At 36.3% G+C, this 21648-nt stretch overlaps 1 protein-coding gene across 5 annotated transcripts in view; it reads left to right on the forward strand.

Annotated features, from left to right (window-relative positions):
• The first annotated feature begins 16572 nt into the window (after positions 1 to 16572).
• The window catches only part of LOC126253280 (CCR4-NOT transcription complex subunit 7), a 111265-nt gene continuing 106189 nt past the window's right edge, over positions 16573 to 21648 (forward strand). For 2 of the 5 annotated variants that reach the window (XM_049954504.1, XM_049954505.1), the window contains exon 1: positions 16573 to 16780. Coding sequence is in view for 2 of the 5 variants with exons in the window: in XM_049954505.1 (XP_049810462.1) it covers positions 16774 to 16780 (7 nt within the window). In the remaining 3 variants the exon portion in view is untranslated. Of the gene's footprint in view, positions 16781 to 17549; positions 17662 to 21648 lie in introns of those variants that run through there. The other 3 variants (XM_049954501.1, XM_049954502.1, XM_049954503.1) reach the window with 3 other exon arrangements.

Here is a 21648-nt window from a genome sequence, read left to right on the forward strand (position 1 = left end):
CATCTGTTGGCAAAGACGGATAAGAGTGGCGCATATCACCAGTTGATTTTATGTCAAACTTTTGTGGTTTTGTGGAATACTTAAAGTAAAACTTAAGTCCAAAAACTAAACATTACTAATGTTAATTATATTGTATAAACAAATGTTGGGTTTTAAGTATTTATTGAGAGTATGTATACTCGTTCTAATAATTCATAGTGAATGATACACAGCTTCCAATGAAATTCACAGATGCAACTGGTAAGCCAGTTCATAAATGATTATCAAGTAAGTAGTGAAAACATATTTTGCAACTTATTTGCATCACTTCACACAATTTGTGAGAGGCTACATATGTTAGGTGTGCAATAATGTGAACATAATTTTTGGACAAATAATTAGGATATTTTTGAACACAGCCAAGATGGGGTTTCAGTGTGATTGGCTATTTCATTTTAATGGTGGTGAAACTACTAAGTTCTTATTGGACGAGAGATTAGAGAGGTGATACATTATGTGGTGTATTTTACATTAATCTTATTGAAATAATGCGCCTGTAATCAATTTTGTGGAATGGGGGGGGGAGTATATAGTTGATATAGTTCTGCCATCTTGGAATTTTTATTGGATCTTCTATTTGTAATACTACTCTGTGATTGTTTAGAAAGATGTGAGAGGGACTTAATTTTCCCACTAGCACATTTTGGCTTTTCCACTAAGTTGGAGTTGGATTGGCTTTTCATATTAATGCTACAGTGTGACTGGCAGGAGATGGGAGAGGGGAAAGGAGGTATAGATTGATGATGTCACTGATAAGAATGATCACATCCCTGATAACTATTATGACATCACAGGTAAGGAAGGACATGGCTTGATGACATCCCTGATAAGGATGATGTAATCACTGATGAGAATGACATCAATGCTAAGGAGGTGTGGCTTGTGACATGATGTGTAACCATGCTTCTGTCACATGATCACATGACCATCTGAGGATGTACTATCATGAAATAGGGGAGAAAGTGTAATGGATATGATATGCAAGTTGGGGTGACAATAATTAAAACAAAGGCATTTCTCAATGTCGTGAGATCTTTTCATGAGCTGTCAATGTCCAAATTTCTCTTTCAAAACATGTTGTTTATGCCCACCTACATAGGGAGAAATGATCATCATAATAAAATAAGAGAAGTCAGAACTCACAGAGAGAGTTTTATGTGTTCGTTTTTCACTGTGCGCTTTTAGGGAGTGGAGCAGTATAAAAGTGACATGAAACTGGCTCAATGAATCCTCTGCTAGGTACTTAAGTGTGAACTGCACAGTACTGTTGTAGATGTAGATGTAAATATTTTGTGAACTGTGTTGCCCCATTCCAAAGCAGCAATGATAGCAAGTTAGGGTCCTGCTCTTATCATCTTTCCTAGTGGAGGTGTTATAATTGTTACAGATTTCAAGTACCTTACTGGGCAGTGCCTTACTAATTTTTTGAACATAAAAAACATTTCATTGACATCAGCAGTCTTCAATTATGTTTATAATAATTGTTAACTCAGTTACTTATCAGGTACTTGCAAATTATAAGATAAGAGGCACAAGGATTAAGGTCATGAAGTAAACATGAAAATAAATTTCAATAAATTGTGTTTAGCTAAAGATGTCATTTCCAAATATGTCAAAATTAATATCAACACCAATTCTTATGTCACATTTTAAATTACGAAATGTATGGATTATGCTTACTTCTAAGCAGTCAAATTCCACCTTTAGTATTGTTAAAATTGCTCAGTTTCGAAGAAGAAAAGATTAATTATTTGTGTCAAACTATTACAGATAAGCATCATAAAAAATAGAAGCTCTGGAAAACCAACAACATAAACTTTCTCAGGACTGCATATAAATTATATCCAGTGATTACTAATCTTACTGGCATTTAATTCACTGTCACCAAAACTCCTGTATTAAACAAAGTTTTAAAATATACTCTGACAGTGTCTCTAAGCCATAGCAATGTTAAGTGCATAATTGCTGATATTAAAGTTGCTGCTAAAGGTGCTTAATTTAGTAATTCGGAGGTTTGCAAAAGAGCTTTAAAACCAAAGAGTTTATTGCCAAGAAGGAAGCAAATATAGTGTGAATATTGAATCTAAAATAGTTAAAAATATTAATAATAAATTGAGAACAGCAAAGCTAGCATAACAAAAGCGGGCAAAGGAAATACGTTAGTAATTATTAATGAAGGTGACTATATTTCTGTAACTCTTCCATTCATCAATGAAAATGAGATTACAGAAATTAGTAAGGATACATCCTCTAAATTTTAAACCATGACAAAAAAAGTAACTGATGAAATAAGTTCTTACAGTTACCTCAAGGAAAGACATTACTGAGGATTACATTTCCAAAATTGCCCATACTGAGATCCCAATTGAAACTACAGAAACAAAACATTCCAGTATGTACAACTGTGTATAACAAAACTTGTCCTTCATATAAATTAAATAAAGATTTCGGAATCTTTCTACATTTAAGAGAAAAATTTTAAAAATAAAAATAGTTATGAACAGGCATAAGCAATGTATAACACTGATATTCCGAATGGTGCTAGATTTGCCTCACTTCATACTACAAGTTTATAGACCAATATACTAACACAGAAACAACATTGAAAAATATGTAAAAATCAGCCAACTGGTTGCATAGGTTTTCTATATACCTTGACCAGGTTTCGTCACCTCTAAGGGTGACTTCATCAGAAGGTCACCCTTAGACGTAACGAAACCTGGTCAAGGTATATAGATAACCTATGTAACCAGTTGGCTGATTTTGACATATTTTTCAAATTTGTGCATACGGTTGCTGCAAACGACAACCATGTTCAGAGTTGTACAGAAACAACTGCCGTTATTAAAAGCAGTTTACTGCAGCATAAAATTATGAGGTAGGAAAAGTAACCGAATTTATTGAGTTACCTGAAAATACTGGTAGTTTGAAACTACTCCTCTTGTAATTATTAAATATATTTTCAGATAGTTTGGCAATGCAAAACTCTCTACCTGGCACTTCAGCAGACATGTTCTTATCATAGTGAACTACAATTTTTCAAAGACAGCCTTGAAAACACAAGTAAAATTCTCTATTACAAAATCTATGTTGACTGCTCTCTGTTGCTTTATAGTGACTCCAAAGATGAAAATGATTCATTTAGTGATATTTTATATAATGTTCACCCTTATCTTTTCTTCACAGTAGAACATGAAACCTGTAGAAGTATAAACCCTTTGGATCTCACAATTCCTAATTAAGACAGCAACATTGATTTGTCGTTTATAGAAAGCCAGCTATAACAAATGTCATCATTAATGCTGCTTCTTGCCATGCTTCTAAATATAAAAAGCATTTTTCAATCAACAAGTTGCTAAGGTCAACGATTTTAATACCAATGAAGTTGATTTTTTATTCGATAAATTATAACAGTCATGTTAATCTTTCAGATCCTTCAATAGATAATTTACTAAAATGTCCTCTATGGGGGAGTATTTCTGATAAAATAAATACATTATTTAAAAGTGCTGAACTGATCATAGCTTTCAATATTGGTAATCTCTTACAGAATACGTTCAGACACACTATTGGTAATGGTGATAATAAATATTTAGACTCTGTCATTTATAAAATACTGTGTGATGACTGTGATAAACATTATGTCATAATTTCTCCATTGGGTTTAGAGACAATACGTCAGACACCACTTGTAGTAAATCACTATTGGTGCAGTATCTCATCCAACGAAATCTTTCCAAAGTGCTCATTCGGAATAATTTAAAAGTTCTCCATATTGCTCACAAAGGAATCTTATTGAATACTTTATTAGAAATAGAAATTTATATACATCACAAAAAGAAACCATTATCTTTACTGAATGGGCTATTAGATTTTGGATAAAACTATATTTCTGATCTTGTAGAACTGACCTGCTCTCTTGTTTCCTGTTTTAACATCTGATGACATTTTTACAGTTTTTTGTAGTTATAAACTTCGCTTATGTCATTTCCATTAATATTTAATCATCTTTTATTTATTTTATTGTGCATCTCTTATTATTTCATCCAACCGTCTTCCATGAAGCTGTGTCACTATTAAAATTATAATTATTGTTTTAATATCTGTGTATACTAAGTTTTAGGCCTACTATTTTTTATCAGCACCATTGGCCTACGCTCTGCAACCTTCAAGCTTCCATGTAGCCCAATGATTTTCCACTGGTCAGCACTACAAAACACAACACAGTATTTCTGCTTCTGCAGCCGTTCCTAAAGCTGTACTTGTTTTTTTGGCGATTCATTATGAAATATACAATGTCATGATTACTAGATGTGTATGACAGACACATTAATGGATCTTAGTACCAGCCCTTTCCTGTTAACTTGTAGCAGTGGTCAATGGCTGTTAAGCCACGTTTACACACATTAGTTGTGTGTGGCGCCACAGCTCCTGGCTTTCTGTAGTGGCATAATGAGCTACTGTTCATACAGTACACCACGAATTATATATAGTTTCACAGCTTTCAATATTGTGTCAATTGAAATTATATGGGTGAGTATGAGTGTTATAATGCAGCTTATGGCATTAGAACTGTGACAAGTGTGCAATACAAGGAAGCCAAAACCCAAATGTTAGATCTGAAAATAGATTTTGCACAGTGATAAATCAGAAGGCACAAACATGTTGATGAAACAGTTTATGAAACAAAATAACACTTGGAGATGAAGATGTTTTCTGCAGTGGCAATAACCAACAACTGGCATGTCCATTTCATCTGCAGACACGCCACTCTTCCAAGATTTTAGAATGTTATTATGTATATCCATTTATATAGGCATTTCGATAACTAATTTTTAGTTTACCAGCTGCCATGTCACACTTGGGAGCTGTTTCCTGCATATAATACACAATTTATTTAATGCTTGGTCTCACAGATCACGAAGTTTATACAAGTCACTTTTTTGGTTAGATGTATTAATTTTATTTATTTATTCATCCAAAAATCATTTAAGATTGGGGCTACATCAATGTTTAGCAAATACTGTCCGTGAGCGCGCGCGCACACACACACACACACACACACACACACACACACGCACACACACACACACACACACACACACACACACACACACACACACACCACTGCAGAAAATCTAACATTGGTTACTGTTCTTGTAGTTCTAGAGGCTGAAAAAGTGTACCTGCCGCCCATTGTTTTCACTCTTTTCAGTAAGAAAATGAAACACACTGAAATAGAATAGACTAGTAGTAGCAATTACTCCACGATAACTCTGACACAATACTCGTGTTTCGAAATACTGCCACCAGGGAGCATTGGTGGAAGGAAAGTGGCGCAACTAAGTATAACCAAAGTTTGGAAGGTAGGAGACGAGGTACTGGCAGAATTGAAGCTGTGATGGCGGGACGTGAGTAGTGTTTGGGTAGCTCAGATGGTAGAGCACTTGCCCGTGAAAGGCAAAGGTCCCGAGTTCTTGTGTTGGTCCGGCACACAGTTTTAATATGGCAAGAAGTTTCATATCAGCGCACACTCCGGTGCAGAGTGAAAATCTCATTCAAGTACAACCAAGCTAATCTTTTTGTGGCAAGACAAATGTTGTGTGTCTTGAGTTGCGCCACTATACACTGGGAGTTCACACATGCAACTGTATTACAACTGCAGTATGCCAACAGCTGTGGTGACACTTTCGTTCACGTGTGAAACCGCCTTTATGTCCCCGATACTAACGCCATATTGCCTCAAATGGTTCATATCGAAACTCTTCACGCCGTGTCTGTTGATACCGAAGGCCTCTACTTTGTTTATCTCTGCTACGATTATGCAAGTGCCTTCACGGGAGGGACTGTGGCTGCGCTCCTTTCAAAGATATGCTTCAGATGAAGCACCTGGGAGAGTATATACTGGATTTCCTCTAGCTCATATTTGATGTGTTTTATATTATAACTTACGTCCTATAAATAAATGCTCTTCCAAAACACTAGCACATTGGCGATCTCTCGAAAAGCTACATTTTGTTGACATTAAATGTCAGATAATGAGTTATTGGCCTCTAAAGGTTTCAAGAGAAATTTAATATAGAACAAATGTTCATAATGCACTCCATCACTGTGATATACTGTTTATCGTCGTTATTAGCAAATGACGAAGTGGAATAAGAAAAGTGCTCGGATCAGGTCGAGTCCTCCCACCTGCAAACATCTTGTTATTTACCTTCACGGTTCTGGGACTTGTCACTGTCAATTGTCAATGTCAATAATTTACAAACTGAGAATGAGAACAAAGAAATGTGAGTGAATATTCAAAACACATTGACTATATGGTAAAAACAAACTACCATGCGTCGTCAGAACAAGAAACATAAAAAAGACTAACACCTGTGAGAAAGAATTAATATGAGACAGTCTCACTGTCAACTGCCTACGAAGTATAAAAGAAAATGTTCAAGCTAGTTGTTTTAGGAGACTGGTTTCCAAACAATAACGTCTTCAAAAGGAGCACTTATGCATACAATATATATTATAGTCCTAGTGTAGGCATAACTCTGCTGGTGTTCCTGTTATTTTCAAGAAGGAAGAAGTTTACTTTCATGGCAGTGAATTGTAATTTTTCGTGCAAATTAGAACGTACTTCACACAACCAGTGCATTTACTTGTTAGTGGAAGAGCTCCTCCTTAAATACTTTTTGTTATATATAACAATACATAAATAATAGTTTGTAGTTGACAGGTTCTCACTTTCAAAAAAAGCAAATACAACTCTAGTTACACCTTCTCGCACAAATTAGAACATTCTTCACATAATCAGCACACTTATTTAGCGGAGGGGGAGCTTCTTCACTACTTTTCATATTATGTACTGCTACATAAGCAACGAGTATAAAGTGAACATGTTGTCGCTTTCGAACAGTAATAGTTTCCAAATTGCAGCGAATGAACCATCTGAACACAAAAAGAACTCCTGGTTTAATTCGTCTGCTGGAATGGCTACTGCAGTCACGATGGTACCTGGACAACAGACAAATCTATTGACGCTTTCGCGAAAGCTAAAGTATATCTTTGGAAGGAGTGCAGCCACAGTACCTCTCGCAACGAATATACAAAAAATGTCACGTATGATTAGGGTCTATGTATTGATGTCAAGTTCACGAACTGCCCATAGACGATATTCTTCAACAGATTGCTGTTGGTTTACTACCTGTAATTTTACTAAAAGTATTTTGATAAACTGCTTCCTCTAGAGGTTTTTTTGTGTTATTTAGCTTAGATTTCACCTTTTACATGTATTATTTATGTTATTACTTTGTACATGCAGTACTTTAATAACATTTTTACTTACCGTGTGCTCCATTGGCTCCTATCAACGTCATGTGGAAGGTGGTGGGTGGAGCCTCTCCTAGTTAAACCTTAGCCTTTCCATGCTACCCAGCAGCTGACGACCACCTCTCAACATGTCCTCACCAACCAACTGTGCCTGCCACCATTGCGTATAACTTCTTTTAGTTATTGTTAGGTTTATAGGATTCAATTTGTAACTCTAGTTGTTAATGAGGCCCTAAGTCTATAAATGTACTTATACTCGTATTTCAGAGATTGTCCTGAAGATGGTCTTAAATTGCCTGAAACTGGTCACCAATCTCATTGATTCTTTTTTATGTAATCAAGACTGTTTTGTTTTTTTTGTGGTTGTTGATGTTGTTCTGGTTTTCAGTCCAAAGAGCAGTTTGATGCAGCTCTTCATGCTACTCTGCCCTGTGCAAGCTTATTCATCTCCAAATTGCTGTCGCAATCTATGACCTTCTGAATCTCTATACTGTAAACAGTCTCCCATCACGATTTTTACCTCCCCCCCCACACACACTTCCCTCCAATATAAATTGCTGATCCCTCAGAATGTGCCCTATCAACTGGTCCCTTCTTCTAGTCAGGTAATGCCACACAGTTCTTTCTTCCCCAGTTCTAATCAGTACCTCCTCATTAGTTATGTAATCTACCCGACTAATCTTCAGCGTTCTTCTGTAACACCACATTTGGAAACCTTCTATTCTCATCTAAACAGTTTATCAACCATGTTTCGATTCCATACATGACTACACACCATAAAAATACTTTCAAAAAAGGCTTCCTAACACACAAGTCTGTATTAGATGTCGATAAATTCTTTTCTTCAGGAACGCTTTTCTTGCCATTGTCAGCATACGTTTTATATCCTGTCTACTTCGGACATCATCAGTTATACTGCTGTCCAGATAGCAAAACTCATCTACTACTTTCAGTGCCTCATTTTGTAATCTAATTATCTCGGCATCACCTGACATAATTAGACTACATTCCATTATTTTTGTTTTGCTTATGTTGATTTTCATCTTATACCCACCTTTCGTGTCCATTCTGTTGAATTACACTTCCAAGTCGTTTGCTGCCTCTGACAAAATTATAATGTCATCAGCAACCCTCGATGTTTTTATTTCTTCTCCCTCAACTTCAATTCCTTCTCCAAATTTTTCTTTCATTTCCATTACTGCTTTCTCAAATTACAGATTGAATAACAATGCGAATAAGCTACAACCCTATCTCACTCCCTTCTCAATCACTGCTTTCACTTCACGCCTCTCAGTTCTTATAACTGCCTTCTGATTTCTGTACAAGTTGTAAACAGCCTTTCATGGCCTGTATTTTACACCTGCCACCTTCAGAATTTCAGAGTACTTCAGTCAACATTATCAACAACTTTCTCCAAATCTACAAATGCTATAAACATACATTTGCCTTCCTTAACCTATCTCTTGTTCTAAGACAAGTCGTAGGGTCAGTATTGCCTCATGTGTATCCACATTTCTTCGGAATCCAAACCGATCTTCCCCAATGTCAGCTTCTACCAGTTTTTCCATTCTTCTGTAAAGAATTCATGTTAGTATCTCGCAACCATGACTTATCAGTCTGATGGTTTGATAATATTTACACCTGTCAACACCTTTTTTTTGGAATTGGAATTACTACATTCTCCTTGAAGTCTGAAAGTAATTCACCTGCCTCATGTATCTTACACACCAGATGGAAGAATTTTATCAGGGCTTGCTCTCCCATGACTGTCAGTAGGTCTGACTGAATGTTATCTACTCTTAGGACCTTGTTTTGACTTACATCCATCAGTGCTCTGTCAAATTCTTCTCACAGCTTCATGTCCCCCATCTCCTCTTCATCTACAACCTGTTCCATTTCTATAACATTGCCTGCGAGTTCATATCCCTTGTGTAGAACCTGTATGTACTCGTTCCACCTTTCAGGTTTCTCTTCATTGCTTAGGACAGGTTTTCCATCTGAGCTCTTCATATTCAACAGCTGCTTCTCTTTCCTCTAAAGGCCTCTTTAATTTTCTGTAGGCAGTATCCATATTTCCCGCTGTGATACATGCTTCTATATCCTCACATTTCTCCTCTAACCATTCCTGCTTAACCATTTTGCAGTTCCTGTCTGCCTCACTTTTTAGACTTTGTACTTCCTTTCAATTGCTTCATTTGCTGCATTTTTATATTTTCTTTTTTCATCAATGAAAGTCAATATCTCCCATGTTATCCAATGGTTTCTATCTGGGCTCGTTTTTTTTTACCTATTTGATTCTCTGCTGCCTTCACTATTTCATATCTTAAAGCTACCCATTCACCTTCTACTGTATTTCTTTCCCCTGTTCTAGCCAGTTGTTGCCCAATGTTCCCTCTGAAATTCTCGACAACCTCTGGTTCAGATGGTTCCAATGGTTCTGAGCACTATGGGACTTAGAACTACTTAAACTTAACTAAACCAAGGACAGCACACACATCCATGCCCGAAGCAGGATTCGAACCTGCTATTGTAACAACAGTGCGGTTCCAGACTGAAGTGCCTAGAACCACTCGACCACAATGGCCAGCCAACCTCTGTTTCTTTCAGTTTATCCAGATCCTATGTCTTTAATTTTCTACCTTTTGCAGTTTCTTCAGTTTTAATCTACAGTTCACAACTAACAAATTGTGGTTAAAGTCCACATCTGCCCCTGAAAATGTCTTACAATTTAAAATCTGGTTGCAAATCTCTATCTTACCATTATATAATCAGCATCAAGCCTTCAGGTGTCTCCAAGACTCTTCTAAGTCTTTCATGATTCTTAAACCAACTGTTAGCGATGATTAAACTATACGCTGTATAAAATTATACCAGGTGGCTTCCTCTTTCCCTCCTTTCCTTAATTCCATATTCACTTCTTAGTTTTCCTTATTTTGCTTTTCCTACTATCAAATTCGAGTCCATCATCACAATTAAATTTTCATGTCCTTCTGGGTAATTTCTTTTATCTCATCTCCCGGGTTCGATTCCCGGCGGGGTCAGGGATTTTCTCTGCCTCGTGATGACTGGGTGTTGTGTGATGTCATTAGGTTAGTTAGGTTTAAGTAGTTCTAAGTTCTAGGGGACTGATGACCATAGATGTTAAGTCCCATAGTGCTCAGAGCCATTTGAAGCAATTTTTTTATCTCATCACAATTTCACCAATCTCTTCATTATCTGGGACGCTAATGGGCTTATAAATTTATAGTATTGTGTAGGCTGTTTGCTTCATGTCTGACCAGATTTCATGTTCCTTCTGCCACTGACCTTTCACTAATTCCCACTACATCTAACTTCAATATGAATATTTGCTTTTTTAGATTTTCTAACCTACCTGCCTGATTAAGGGACTTAAAATTCCACACTCTGATCCATACTAAGCTAATATACTTTCTCGTGATTGACATCCACCTGAGCAGTTCCCACCTTGAGATCCAAATGAGTAACTATTTTACTTGCAGAATATTTACACAAGACTGTGCCATCATCATATGGTAGAGTTGCATGCCCTATGGAATAATAGGGCTGTAGTTTCCCCTCACTTTCAGCAATTTCCAGCACCAGCACAGCAAGGCTGTTTTTGTTGATGTTAAATGGCCTGATCGCTCACCCAGACTGTTGCCCCTGCATCTACTGAAAAGGATGCTGCCTCTTTTAAAGCTGCTGTGCCTTTTCAGACACCTTACATTTGTCTGGCCTCTCTACAGATACCCCTCCATTGTGGTTGCACCTATCTATAACGCTGAGGTAATCAAGCTGCCCCACCAACAGCAAGTTTTGTGGTTCATGGGGGAAGATTGTTTTAAGGCATCAAAAAATATGTAATCTAGAACACAATTCTTCCTATGATATTCCCAAAAATTATTAACCTGTTTTAAGGATTTACTGTATAAATCTGACACTGATGTTATTTTATGGCACATAATTGTCCCAAATATTAGGCTAGCTGGTCTTAATAAAGTTTTAAATGTGCCTATTAGTAACTTCATGAACTGTTTGAACCATGGCACAGGATCTGAGTCAAATGAGGAATAGAAATCTTACACTGAAATTGGATTCTATAAAGAACATACGAGAAGAGATTATAACACAAATTTTGGTAATACATTCAAGATAAACTTTTTTGGAAGGTGACTATCAACAGCCATTAAGAAATGTATAAATGCGTGTTTGATCATAAGCTTATTTCATCTTAAGCCCAAATATCAACCAGTTTCAGTCATGACCATCTTCACAGATAAAGGTTATAATTGCTTAAGCCACCATATTACATTTGTCATTACTTAAATAATGCTCTACACGTTATCGATATTATGTTTAAAATAAAAGCAGCTGATGGTCAAACATGCATTTTACACATTCAAGATAGTATTTTATAGGCAAAAAATAGTTGAATACTGTAGTAAAATTGAAGCAGGACATACATTCTGCTAGATGAAATATTGGACGAAGGTGATCTAAATGTACTAACGGATTCATTGTACATCATCTACATAAAGAATAAATAAAGAATGAATTACAGGTAGAACATAATTTGATATAGAAATCAGTTTGCAAAAATTTAATGGTATATGTTAAGGGCTTCTGAAAGAGAAACTATTTATTTATATATTTTATTTTTATTTAAAAAAATAAATTATTTTAATTATGGCACATAGCTAGCTGAAGAAGCAATTATTTATGTTAAAAAGAACAAATTATGTTTTATGAAGAAGCAAGTGTTTCTCTACCTGATAGTGATGCAGAAACAAATTCATTTTCTTGAAGAAGAGAAAATTTTGTTTCATAGAGTCTGAAGCCATGTCAAATATTTATTACTTTTGCTTAAATTCCATACTTATTAACAAATAGAAATATTGATTAATAATACTGAACAATAAATTTTTAATCAAAAGTAGCATATTTTTAATTACAGGTCATACAAACAGAAATAAAAATTTGATGTTGGCGTGTAAAATGCCTTATTGTTAAGCCAAACAAACTTTGTACATTAGTAATACTGTTTACTCTTTAGAAATTAAAAAAGTATTACGATTTCTATATCTTATCCTATAGATTTGCAACAAATTTTAATTTGTTGTGAATACTAGCATTTTCATGTCATTTCTAAGGAAAATATTTTTATTAAAAATTATGATTCAGTATTCATTAGCTAACATTCCTGTTTGTTAATAAACATGACATTTAAACTAAAGAAAGAATATTGTTACTAATGAGATTCGAATCAACAATTTTATACTGGAATTTTTTCCCTCAGATTCCATTAACTACATTAATAACCTACAAATATTTTTTATTTAACAGCACTTGACTATTTTCTTATCTTCAAAGGCGATTTTCTAAGAACATCAAATAGGATCAGTCCATGAGGTATCCTTGTTAGACAGGCTTAGCATATTTCACAAATAGATATTAGTTTTGACAGTGCAACTATTAGAGTGACTACGACAGTCATTAAATCATTGAAAAACATTAACTCTCCAGGCTAAAACAAGGTTCCCACCAAAGTGCTTAAATCTTGTACCAACCAATTATTAGATCTATATCACTCTTTTATGTATTGTCCTAAACGTTTGAGAAGGTAACTAATACAACATGTTATGTAGATGTATCAATTAATTTACAAAAACTGATGTTAAAAACTAAAAAAACATAACAGAAATAGACTTACAAGTACTAAAAGTGGAGATCAATGGGTACAGCCTAAATGAAACTCTGTGTGCGAAATGTCTAGGCATAGAAATGGATATAAAGTGGAGCTAGCACCAGCTGATGGATGAGTTAACTGAAAACCTTAGTACAGCCTTTTTTTTCCTTAGAAATACCTATATACCACCTCGGTTAAACACTACACAAACATTTAGAAAACGTTCTCACACTTGCTCATAGTATTAACTTTAGACACAGGCAGATGGGGTACACAGAAACTGTTCTGGGGCTCAATGACTGATGAACTTAGATGTTTAATGTCTTCAAACCCTTAATTGTCCATAGTAGCAGCAGCTTGTAAGCTGTACATACTTTCTTTCAATATTGTCCAATGAAATAATCTTCTTGGCAAATGAAGATTCTGTCAAAAAAGTATTTTTTTACATGGGCATTCAGAACACATTGTACAAATCTCTTCAGAACTCTTAAATGTGTTTCACCCACATGCCAATTATTTACTACATAATGGCTTTTGTGGTTAATAATAAGAATGAACTTTCGATGAACTGTGAAATTCGAAACCTGTTACAAGAAATAAAAATTATTCCCATGTAACCTATGCATCACTGTTTAGGAGTCAGGAAGGAGTTATAAATTCTGGTAAAAATGTCTTTAACTGGTTACTAACAGACATCAGGCAGGAAACTGATAATTCCCAAATATTCAAAGCCTAATTAAAAGCATATGTCATTAGCAAGTAATTTAATATGAATTCAAGTATGTAAATTCCAGTTAACACTAAAGTTCTCATTAAAAAGTCTTTAACTTAATAAATTCATAGACAGCTGATAGTGTTTTCTATAAATTTACATTACTACTTTCTCTGAAGTATTAGATAAAAACAGTGGCAGTTTAGGGTAAGAGGAAGTGAATTGCTGTACTGTTCCAAAGTAACCTAGCAATAATTCCCTTCACTCATTAAAATGAATGGATTAGCCTCCAAGTCCATAGCTGTGCGGTCACTGCTGATAACTGCCATGCGGAGGACTTGGGTTCGTTTTAGGCATTACCAGGGAGTTTTGCTTGGCGGGAGGACTGGAAAGGAGTGCATTCAGTCTCATAAGACCAATTGGGGAATTGCTTGATTGAGTAGTAGTTGCTCCATGTCTTGAAAACTGCCAATGTCCAGGAGAACAGTGTGCTGACTCCACACACCTCCATATCACATCCACTAACGCCAGTGGCAGAGGCTGATCACTCAGTACGAATGGACCTTCGGGCTCTTGGATAGAGTTAACATTTTACGAATGAATTAGCCCTAGTCATAATTTGTTTTTGTATACTTAACAGAAGTAACCTAGAGTGGCTACTCGTGTTACTTAATGTGTAATCTGACACCCCTAAAGCTCTTCTTCATGATGGGACAAGTGGAACACGGTGTGTGAATGATTGGAGGAGTGAATAATATCCTCAGAGTTCTATTTTTACTATTAATAATAACTTAGTAAATATGTTGAACTGAATTCTTAACTTTCAACTCACTGTGAATTTCATTGTCACAAATATGTTTTAAATTTTGTCTGTGATTCTATAAAATTGGATCCTCATTATTTTCATCAATCGTTTCTAAAATATCCACATCACCAGTTTCTGTCATGTGAGGCACTTGCACCATAATCTTACAAATTACAGCTGTGTATCTAAAGTTGTGTTTTTCATTCATGTATAAATTATGTATCATGTATCGATATCTTGACTTATTTCTGTAATGTTATTAATGACAGTCTGTAAGTTGCAAGTTGGCAGTAACATCTGCTGATATTTTTATTTCAGACTGCATTTATAAATTTACACCTCAAGCCATTTCCATTTGATAGACAGATACAAACGTTAGAAGTCTTTTTTATGAAAAGCTATCAATCTGTCAGCTGGGTTTCACTTATTTTGACATTTCCATATATCTAGCAGATGCTTATGTATGCTAATCTACACTGAGATGACAAAATTCATGGGACAGCGAAGCTCCCATATACAGATGGCTCTAGTATCGTATACACAAGGCATGCATTGGTGAAACTGTCATTTGTACTCAGGTGAATCCCATTAAAGAGTTTCCAATGCGAATTAGCAGACTTCGTTTGTGGAATGGTAGTTGGCGTTAGATTCCTGGGACATTCCATTTCGAATATCATTGGGGAATTAAGCATTCCGAGATCCAGAGCGTCAAGAGTGGGCCAAGAATACCAAATTTCAGGCATTACCTCTCACCACAGACAACACAGTAGCAGACTGTGTTGTCTGTCTTAACGACTGAGAGTAGCGACGTTTGCGTAGAGTTGTGAGTGCTAACGACAAGCAACACTGCGCGAAATAACCACGGAAATCGATGTGGTACGTACGACGAACGTATCCATCAGGCCAGTGCGGCGGAATTTGCCGTCAATGGGCTGCAGGTATGGCAGCAGACGACCGGCGCGAGTGTCTTTACTAGCAGAATTTCATCGTCTGCAGCGCCTCTCCTGGGCCGATATCGGATGGACTCCAGACTAAAGGAAAACCTTGGCCTGGTCAGATGAGTCGCAATTTCAGTTGGTGAGAGCTAATGGTAGGATTCGAGCGCTGCACTGACCCCACAAGCCATGGACCAAAGTTGTCAACAAGCACTGTGCAAGCTCGTGGTAGCTCCATAATTATGTGGTCTGTGTTTACATATAATGGATTGGATCCTCTGGTCCAACTAAACGATCATTGTCTTGGAATAGTAATGTTTGGCTACTTGGAGACCATTTGCAGCCATTCACGGACTTCATGTTCCTATGACAATGCGCCATATTACCAGACCACAATTGTTGATGACTGATTTGAAGAAAATTCTGGATAGTTCGTGGGAATGATATGACACCCAGATCGCCCGACATGAATCAAGTTTATGGAACATAATCGAGATGTTAGTTCGTGCACAGAATCGTGCACTGGCAACACTTTTGCAATTATGGATGGCTATAGAGTTAGTATGACGCAATATTTCCGCAGGAGACTACCAGCTACTTGTTGAGTCCGTACCAGTTCGAGGTGCGGCACTGCGCCGGGAAAAATGAGCTCCGACACGATATTAGGAGGTATCCTATGACATTTGTCACGTCAGTGTACAAGGATCGTCTCATAATCCTTCTGTGTCTGTACACATTTTAGTTTCTTAGTGCTGTTACAGTCCAGGAACTTTAATTTATTGCTGCACTGCATTTATTGCTCTCAAGGATATGCTCCCATTATTTGTCTGAAATACAATCCACTTGACGACTGTTGACTACGTTGTCCGATGAGCAGTCCATCATATTTACATTTAGAATATGTGATGCGTTCTACTCAGGCGATTCTTCCGTGTATATGTTGAAACAAGTGCAAGTGAGACAGATCGTAACACAATCGCTTTGGCGGTGTGTTGTGGCAGTACCTTCAAGAGGATTGATTGAAGTTACCGCCTGCTGTCTCACATATCTAACATCTCTGGGATACGCAAGGGGCTTTGACGATCACGAACACCTATGGTTACTAGCTGCGAAAGTGATCAAGTAAATTTGGGGAGTGCTCCGCGAAGAGAGTTGTGCTTGCGTTGCCGTTTTCGCACTTCGATAAACGTGTTTGTTTTGTGTTAGAAGTAGTGATATAAATTCTTGCGTTTATTGTAAACAGTTCTGGATTGCATTTATCAACGGCTCTGCAATGGCAGGTATAATATTCGTTAGTTACTTCCCAAGTAATCTGTAATGTTACAATGTTATTCTCGTTAGCACCGAGGGCATGTACGTCTTTTACGTATACACACATGCTCTCACCGTTTCTTAATCTATTGTCTCTACTGCCGTGATTCGACATATGTTATTAACGAGTGAGAGGACAGTATGTTTCAAGAAGTGAAATCGTTTCATGCTGTCTACATATCTAACGATGTTTGTTGAAAGAGACGCAAATTTGTGTACAGTACGTATGGATATGAGTGTTTTCTTTAGTGGTAGTTAAGCTTTCCCTGTATTTTCGTTATCCACACCTATGGGAAAGGAACGATCGAAGGGCACAGTAACAAAACACGTCTGGAATGTTCTTTGTGTTCATTTCTTGCATTTTTTTATGTTTCTATTATCATTTGAACTTTGTAAAACCTCGCGAGTGGATACGTCGAACTGAGCGCAAAACAATTTTTTACGAGCTTATTTTGTTGATGTTAAGCCCATTAGGGATTACATATCTGGGTGGCCATACGCTCATTAAAAATTTTTCCCCGTAGTTATTTGGTGGAGCTCGCTATCAAGTGTTACTTGGCGGTCGTTAAGCATATATGTGTGTTTATACAACCTTCTCATAACATTTAGTTTCATATTTAATTTTGATGTGTTGAATAATATCTTTTGTCAGTTTCTCATAACAGTACAATTTCAGTTCGTTTAACAGCCAGATGATTTGAGTTTGATTTGTGTTTTTTTTTCGTGTTTAATTTTTAGACGTACTGTGTATCCAATGAAAGTTATATGTAGGAGTGATGTGAATGTTGTTACTGTGAAAGTGCCTCAGGAAACTCACCAGCATTTGAAGTCTTCTACCGCAGACAATAAGGTAAAATCTGAACTTTTAATTTCGCTATGTTACAGTAGGGTATCATAATTTCTCAAATGACAGGAAGTTTGGAACTTGGTATTGTGGTGAAACATTGAAAGAAAAATCATTTGATAATCTGCATAGATTTCGTAGTGCTCCGCGTTATTCATTAAAACGATGTGTAATGTTGTGGAAAACGATGGTTTATTATCGTATGTAGATAAATGCGCTGCTTGACGTTAGACTCTAATTTTTTGTTCCTATTCAGTGTGCCTGGATTTACGTTCGTTTGGCATGTGTCATCGCCTCCTAAGCGTACGCCACAGAAAATATTTGTGGAAGACTGCAAATGCATATACCTAGGTAGATAACAAAAAGCTGCAAATAAGAGCAAGGGTAGCGTTTATGCCGAACAAAGGAAATTTGTGATCAGCTGTTCTGGAGCGTCCAGAAGCAGGTCTAGGTTGTAAAAAGCTTTTAATTTGAGGCCTAGTTGTTTTGAGGTGTATTATTCAAGCTTCCTTTGATCATGTTTGCAGTTTACTTTTTGTTTGTATGTTAACTCTGTATTTGTGTTACTATCAGAAAAGATGCTAATACACTTAATATCTATTAGTGTAGAAGTGTAAGTTTGATGGTTTGCATATGTCATTAGTGGAAAGTATTATTTTGGTGTCAGAGGCAACTTTGTTTCTAATGCATGCTGCTTGTGTTAATATTTGTGTATGAAACATATGGATAGTGGAACCAAATCTGATACATAGCTGCTGCATGGTGAATGACATTCTAGTTACTTAATTGGTACAACTTAACATGTAAAACATGATCGCTAAGTAAGCCAATGAACTGTAGAAGGGATGTAGATTCTTAAAGTACTTGCTTTTGAAGGACATTTCTTTGTGGGAAATCACTTTGGTTAATACTTTTGCCACTGAAAATTTTTTTTATTCAGAGTCATTGCTTGAAATTCAGATAGCTGCTGCTTTTTCTTGCTTTCAGTAAGGGGAAAACCACACAGTAAATGAATTTTGTCTTTAATCTGATCTCTAAAGTGTGGAATAAGCAGTTCATGTATTACTTGGCAGGTGATTGTCAAGATGATTTGATTGCGTACATTATACACTACAATCCTTTGTTTTCAGTTTCACAATTGTATTTAAAATTCAGTGTTTTTAATAAATTTTTATGCAATCCACCCAGGCTACATGTATATCTGCGAATGTTACCACACTATTAACAAAGTTACACATTTTATGTTTTGGTTTCCCAAAATGTATGGTCCATCTACTAGAATGATAGTTGTTAAATACGGATTTCATAAACTAGGTTTTGTGAATGATGACTGACATCCTGCATATGTTCTTCACAAAGCCAGAAACTGGCATGCATATCTCAACATTTATTCACGACATTTTTCTCCCAATTGTAATAATGAGACTTTCAGAAAATGTGATATAGTGCTCAAATAAAAGTTGTTTTTTGTTTAATTGAGGCATTTTCCTTTTCCAGTACTGCCATTTTGCTTTTACCGAATCGGTTACCTACTTTTATTTAAAATAAAACAACTTCTTAATTTTCAGTTACAGGGCGAGATTGGATTACCCTCTTCCTAAAATCATGGTTGTGGTGATAGCTTGCTTTGTAGCCTAGCCATAGGTTGAAAGGAGGCAGTGTAGTTGCGAGTAGTTGGCAAATCCAACAAATTTGAATGCCAAATAAAGGTTGTAGTAACAGACTGAGGAAATACGGAAGTGTCCGATCCCGCCCGTCTGCTTTGACCCATGACGTCACAAATATGGCGGAAACAAAAACAAACACACACACTTTCCACAAGAAGCCTAATGACACTAACGGGACAAGTGCTGGAAATGGGGTGTTTTGGGTGGGGGGCAAACTAAATATAAACAAATTTAGACGCCTTGCGTAGCTACAACGTGTAAGTGAAGACAGCCATGCATGAATACGCACCCACCTCCCCAGGGGTCGTAACCCCTGCAACCCATAGAAGATAAAGATGCTTCAGTAGCTGATTAGTGTTTTTTGTCTTTTTTTTTTTAAAAAAAATCTCACGGGATAGAACGAACAGATCAGAAAGATAAATATAATAAACTAAACAGAAATTGGAGGAAACAGATAATTAAAATAAGTAATAAGTGTTTTTAAATTAAAAAGAAAAAAAAATCTCACGAGATAGAATGAACAGATCAGAAAAGTAAATAAAATAAGATAAAACAGAACTGGAGACAGCCACACTCAAACCAAACTCCGCGCCGTCTTGACGTCACACACAACACCCTTACGTCACGGGTCAAAGCCGACGCGTGGGATCGGACGCTTCTGTCGACCCCAGACTGATATGTAATGTAACCTAACGTCCATGTTCATGCCATACATAAACTTTAGCACATTTTCTATCATAAAGCCTAAAGCTGAAATTTAGTTTCAGGAAAACCATAGGCCTATTAGGTAATGGACAAGTCTTTGATGAGTGGGTATTCTGATACATATTATGTCCATATACCATGTATGAAATATAAAAAATGCAGAGGCTGGGGGAGGCGGGGGGCGGTTCAGTTTGTAACTATATCTTAATTTTCCACATTATGTGGACTTCTTTAGTACATCACAGAAAGAAGTATGCTGTGTAGTATTTTGTCATCTGCAAGATGCAAACTTTAAATGTTAAGTCCAATGGGAAACTTTGATGTACTCTGTGTAGGCTGCTTGGGTTTGTCCCAGTAGTTAGATTGCTTTACTCTGTTTTCATTTAAATTTATTTACATTGCGTGCGTGTAGCACATTGAAGGATAATATGTTGAAATCTGTATTGTACTTGGTGCTGTTGACATAATTTAATCTATTAACCATATGGACACATTGTGATGTTTTAGTGTGTTACTTAATTTTGGTGACTTCCACAGATGCAATCTTTGATATAACTGCACTTCCTGAGTGATTAAATGTTATACAAAATGTTTTAAACATTGTGTATCTTTGATCTGTGTCCATTGAAAAGTAAAAATTGATAATGGAGAACAAAGAAAGTGCAACAGCTGCCTGAATGTCTCTGCCTTACTGCAAATACAGGGTCAAATAAACCTAGCAGTACCTATTGTTGCCATCATCCTGTAGCATATTGAGGGTGTGATGTCTGGTGTCATACTTGCACACATAGAAAGAAACCAGAAGGTTGGCAATATTTATTTTGCCTTTATATTAGTTTTTGCAATAGAGATTGTAGTGGCAGACTGATCTATAGTGCAGTCCGACTCCCAAGTTAGATTAGGTGACAAGATGGTTGAGAACTAGCCAAGCAGTATTGAACACTTCACTTACTCTCAAGTGTATAGACTTTTCCTGCAGAAAACTTTAATTTGAAATGGAAGTGCCAGTGAATGAGACCCAAGCTCTTCATACATTACTCCTTGTATCTTTTTTTTATTATTCCCAGAAATAAAACAATAAACAGAATTTATGATATGTTTTTGATAAGTTAGTGGAATATCTGATAATTATATAGGCTATTTCGTGCCAGTTATTTGGTCAGTGGCTGTCCATTAATTAAATTCATTTTCACATTTCTAAGAAAAATGTTTTTAGGAATTACATTATTTCATTTTAAAGATGAATACTGAATCAGTGAAGTACAGAATCTTTGAGTTAAGTCACAGTCGGAACTTAATGTGCAGTATATGAAAGTTCGCCGAGACCAGATTTGTGTCTGTGCTTATCTTGTTTCTTGTCGCCCATTATGTTGTGTTATTGTACATTGTTGTGAGGTCACAACTTCCTATCTCTTCTGATTTTGAGAGTATTGTGAACAAATCTCTGGGCGGCTTGTTTGTGAAAACTGAATTTGCACGAGAGTTTTAAGATATAATGCTGTCATTTATTTGGTATATTAGCCAAATTCTTTGTTTACATGGATCAGCCAAAAGTTGTTTTTCCAACAATCTGCTTTGACCTGTGACATAACAGTGTAGTGTCATGTGATGTCATGGTTGC

The sequence above is a fragment of the Schistocerca nitens genome, chromosome 4, assembly GCF_023898315.1.
Source record: "Schistocerca nitens isolate TAMUIC-IGC-003100 chromosome 4, iqSchNite1.1, whole genome shotgun sequence".
Taxonomy (NCBI): domain Eukaryota; kingdom Metazoa; phylum Arthropoda; class Insecta; order Orthoptera; family Acrididae; genus Schistocerca; species Schistocerca nitens.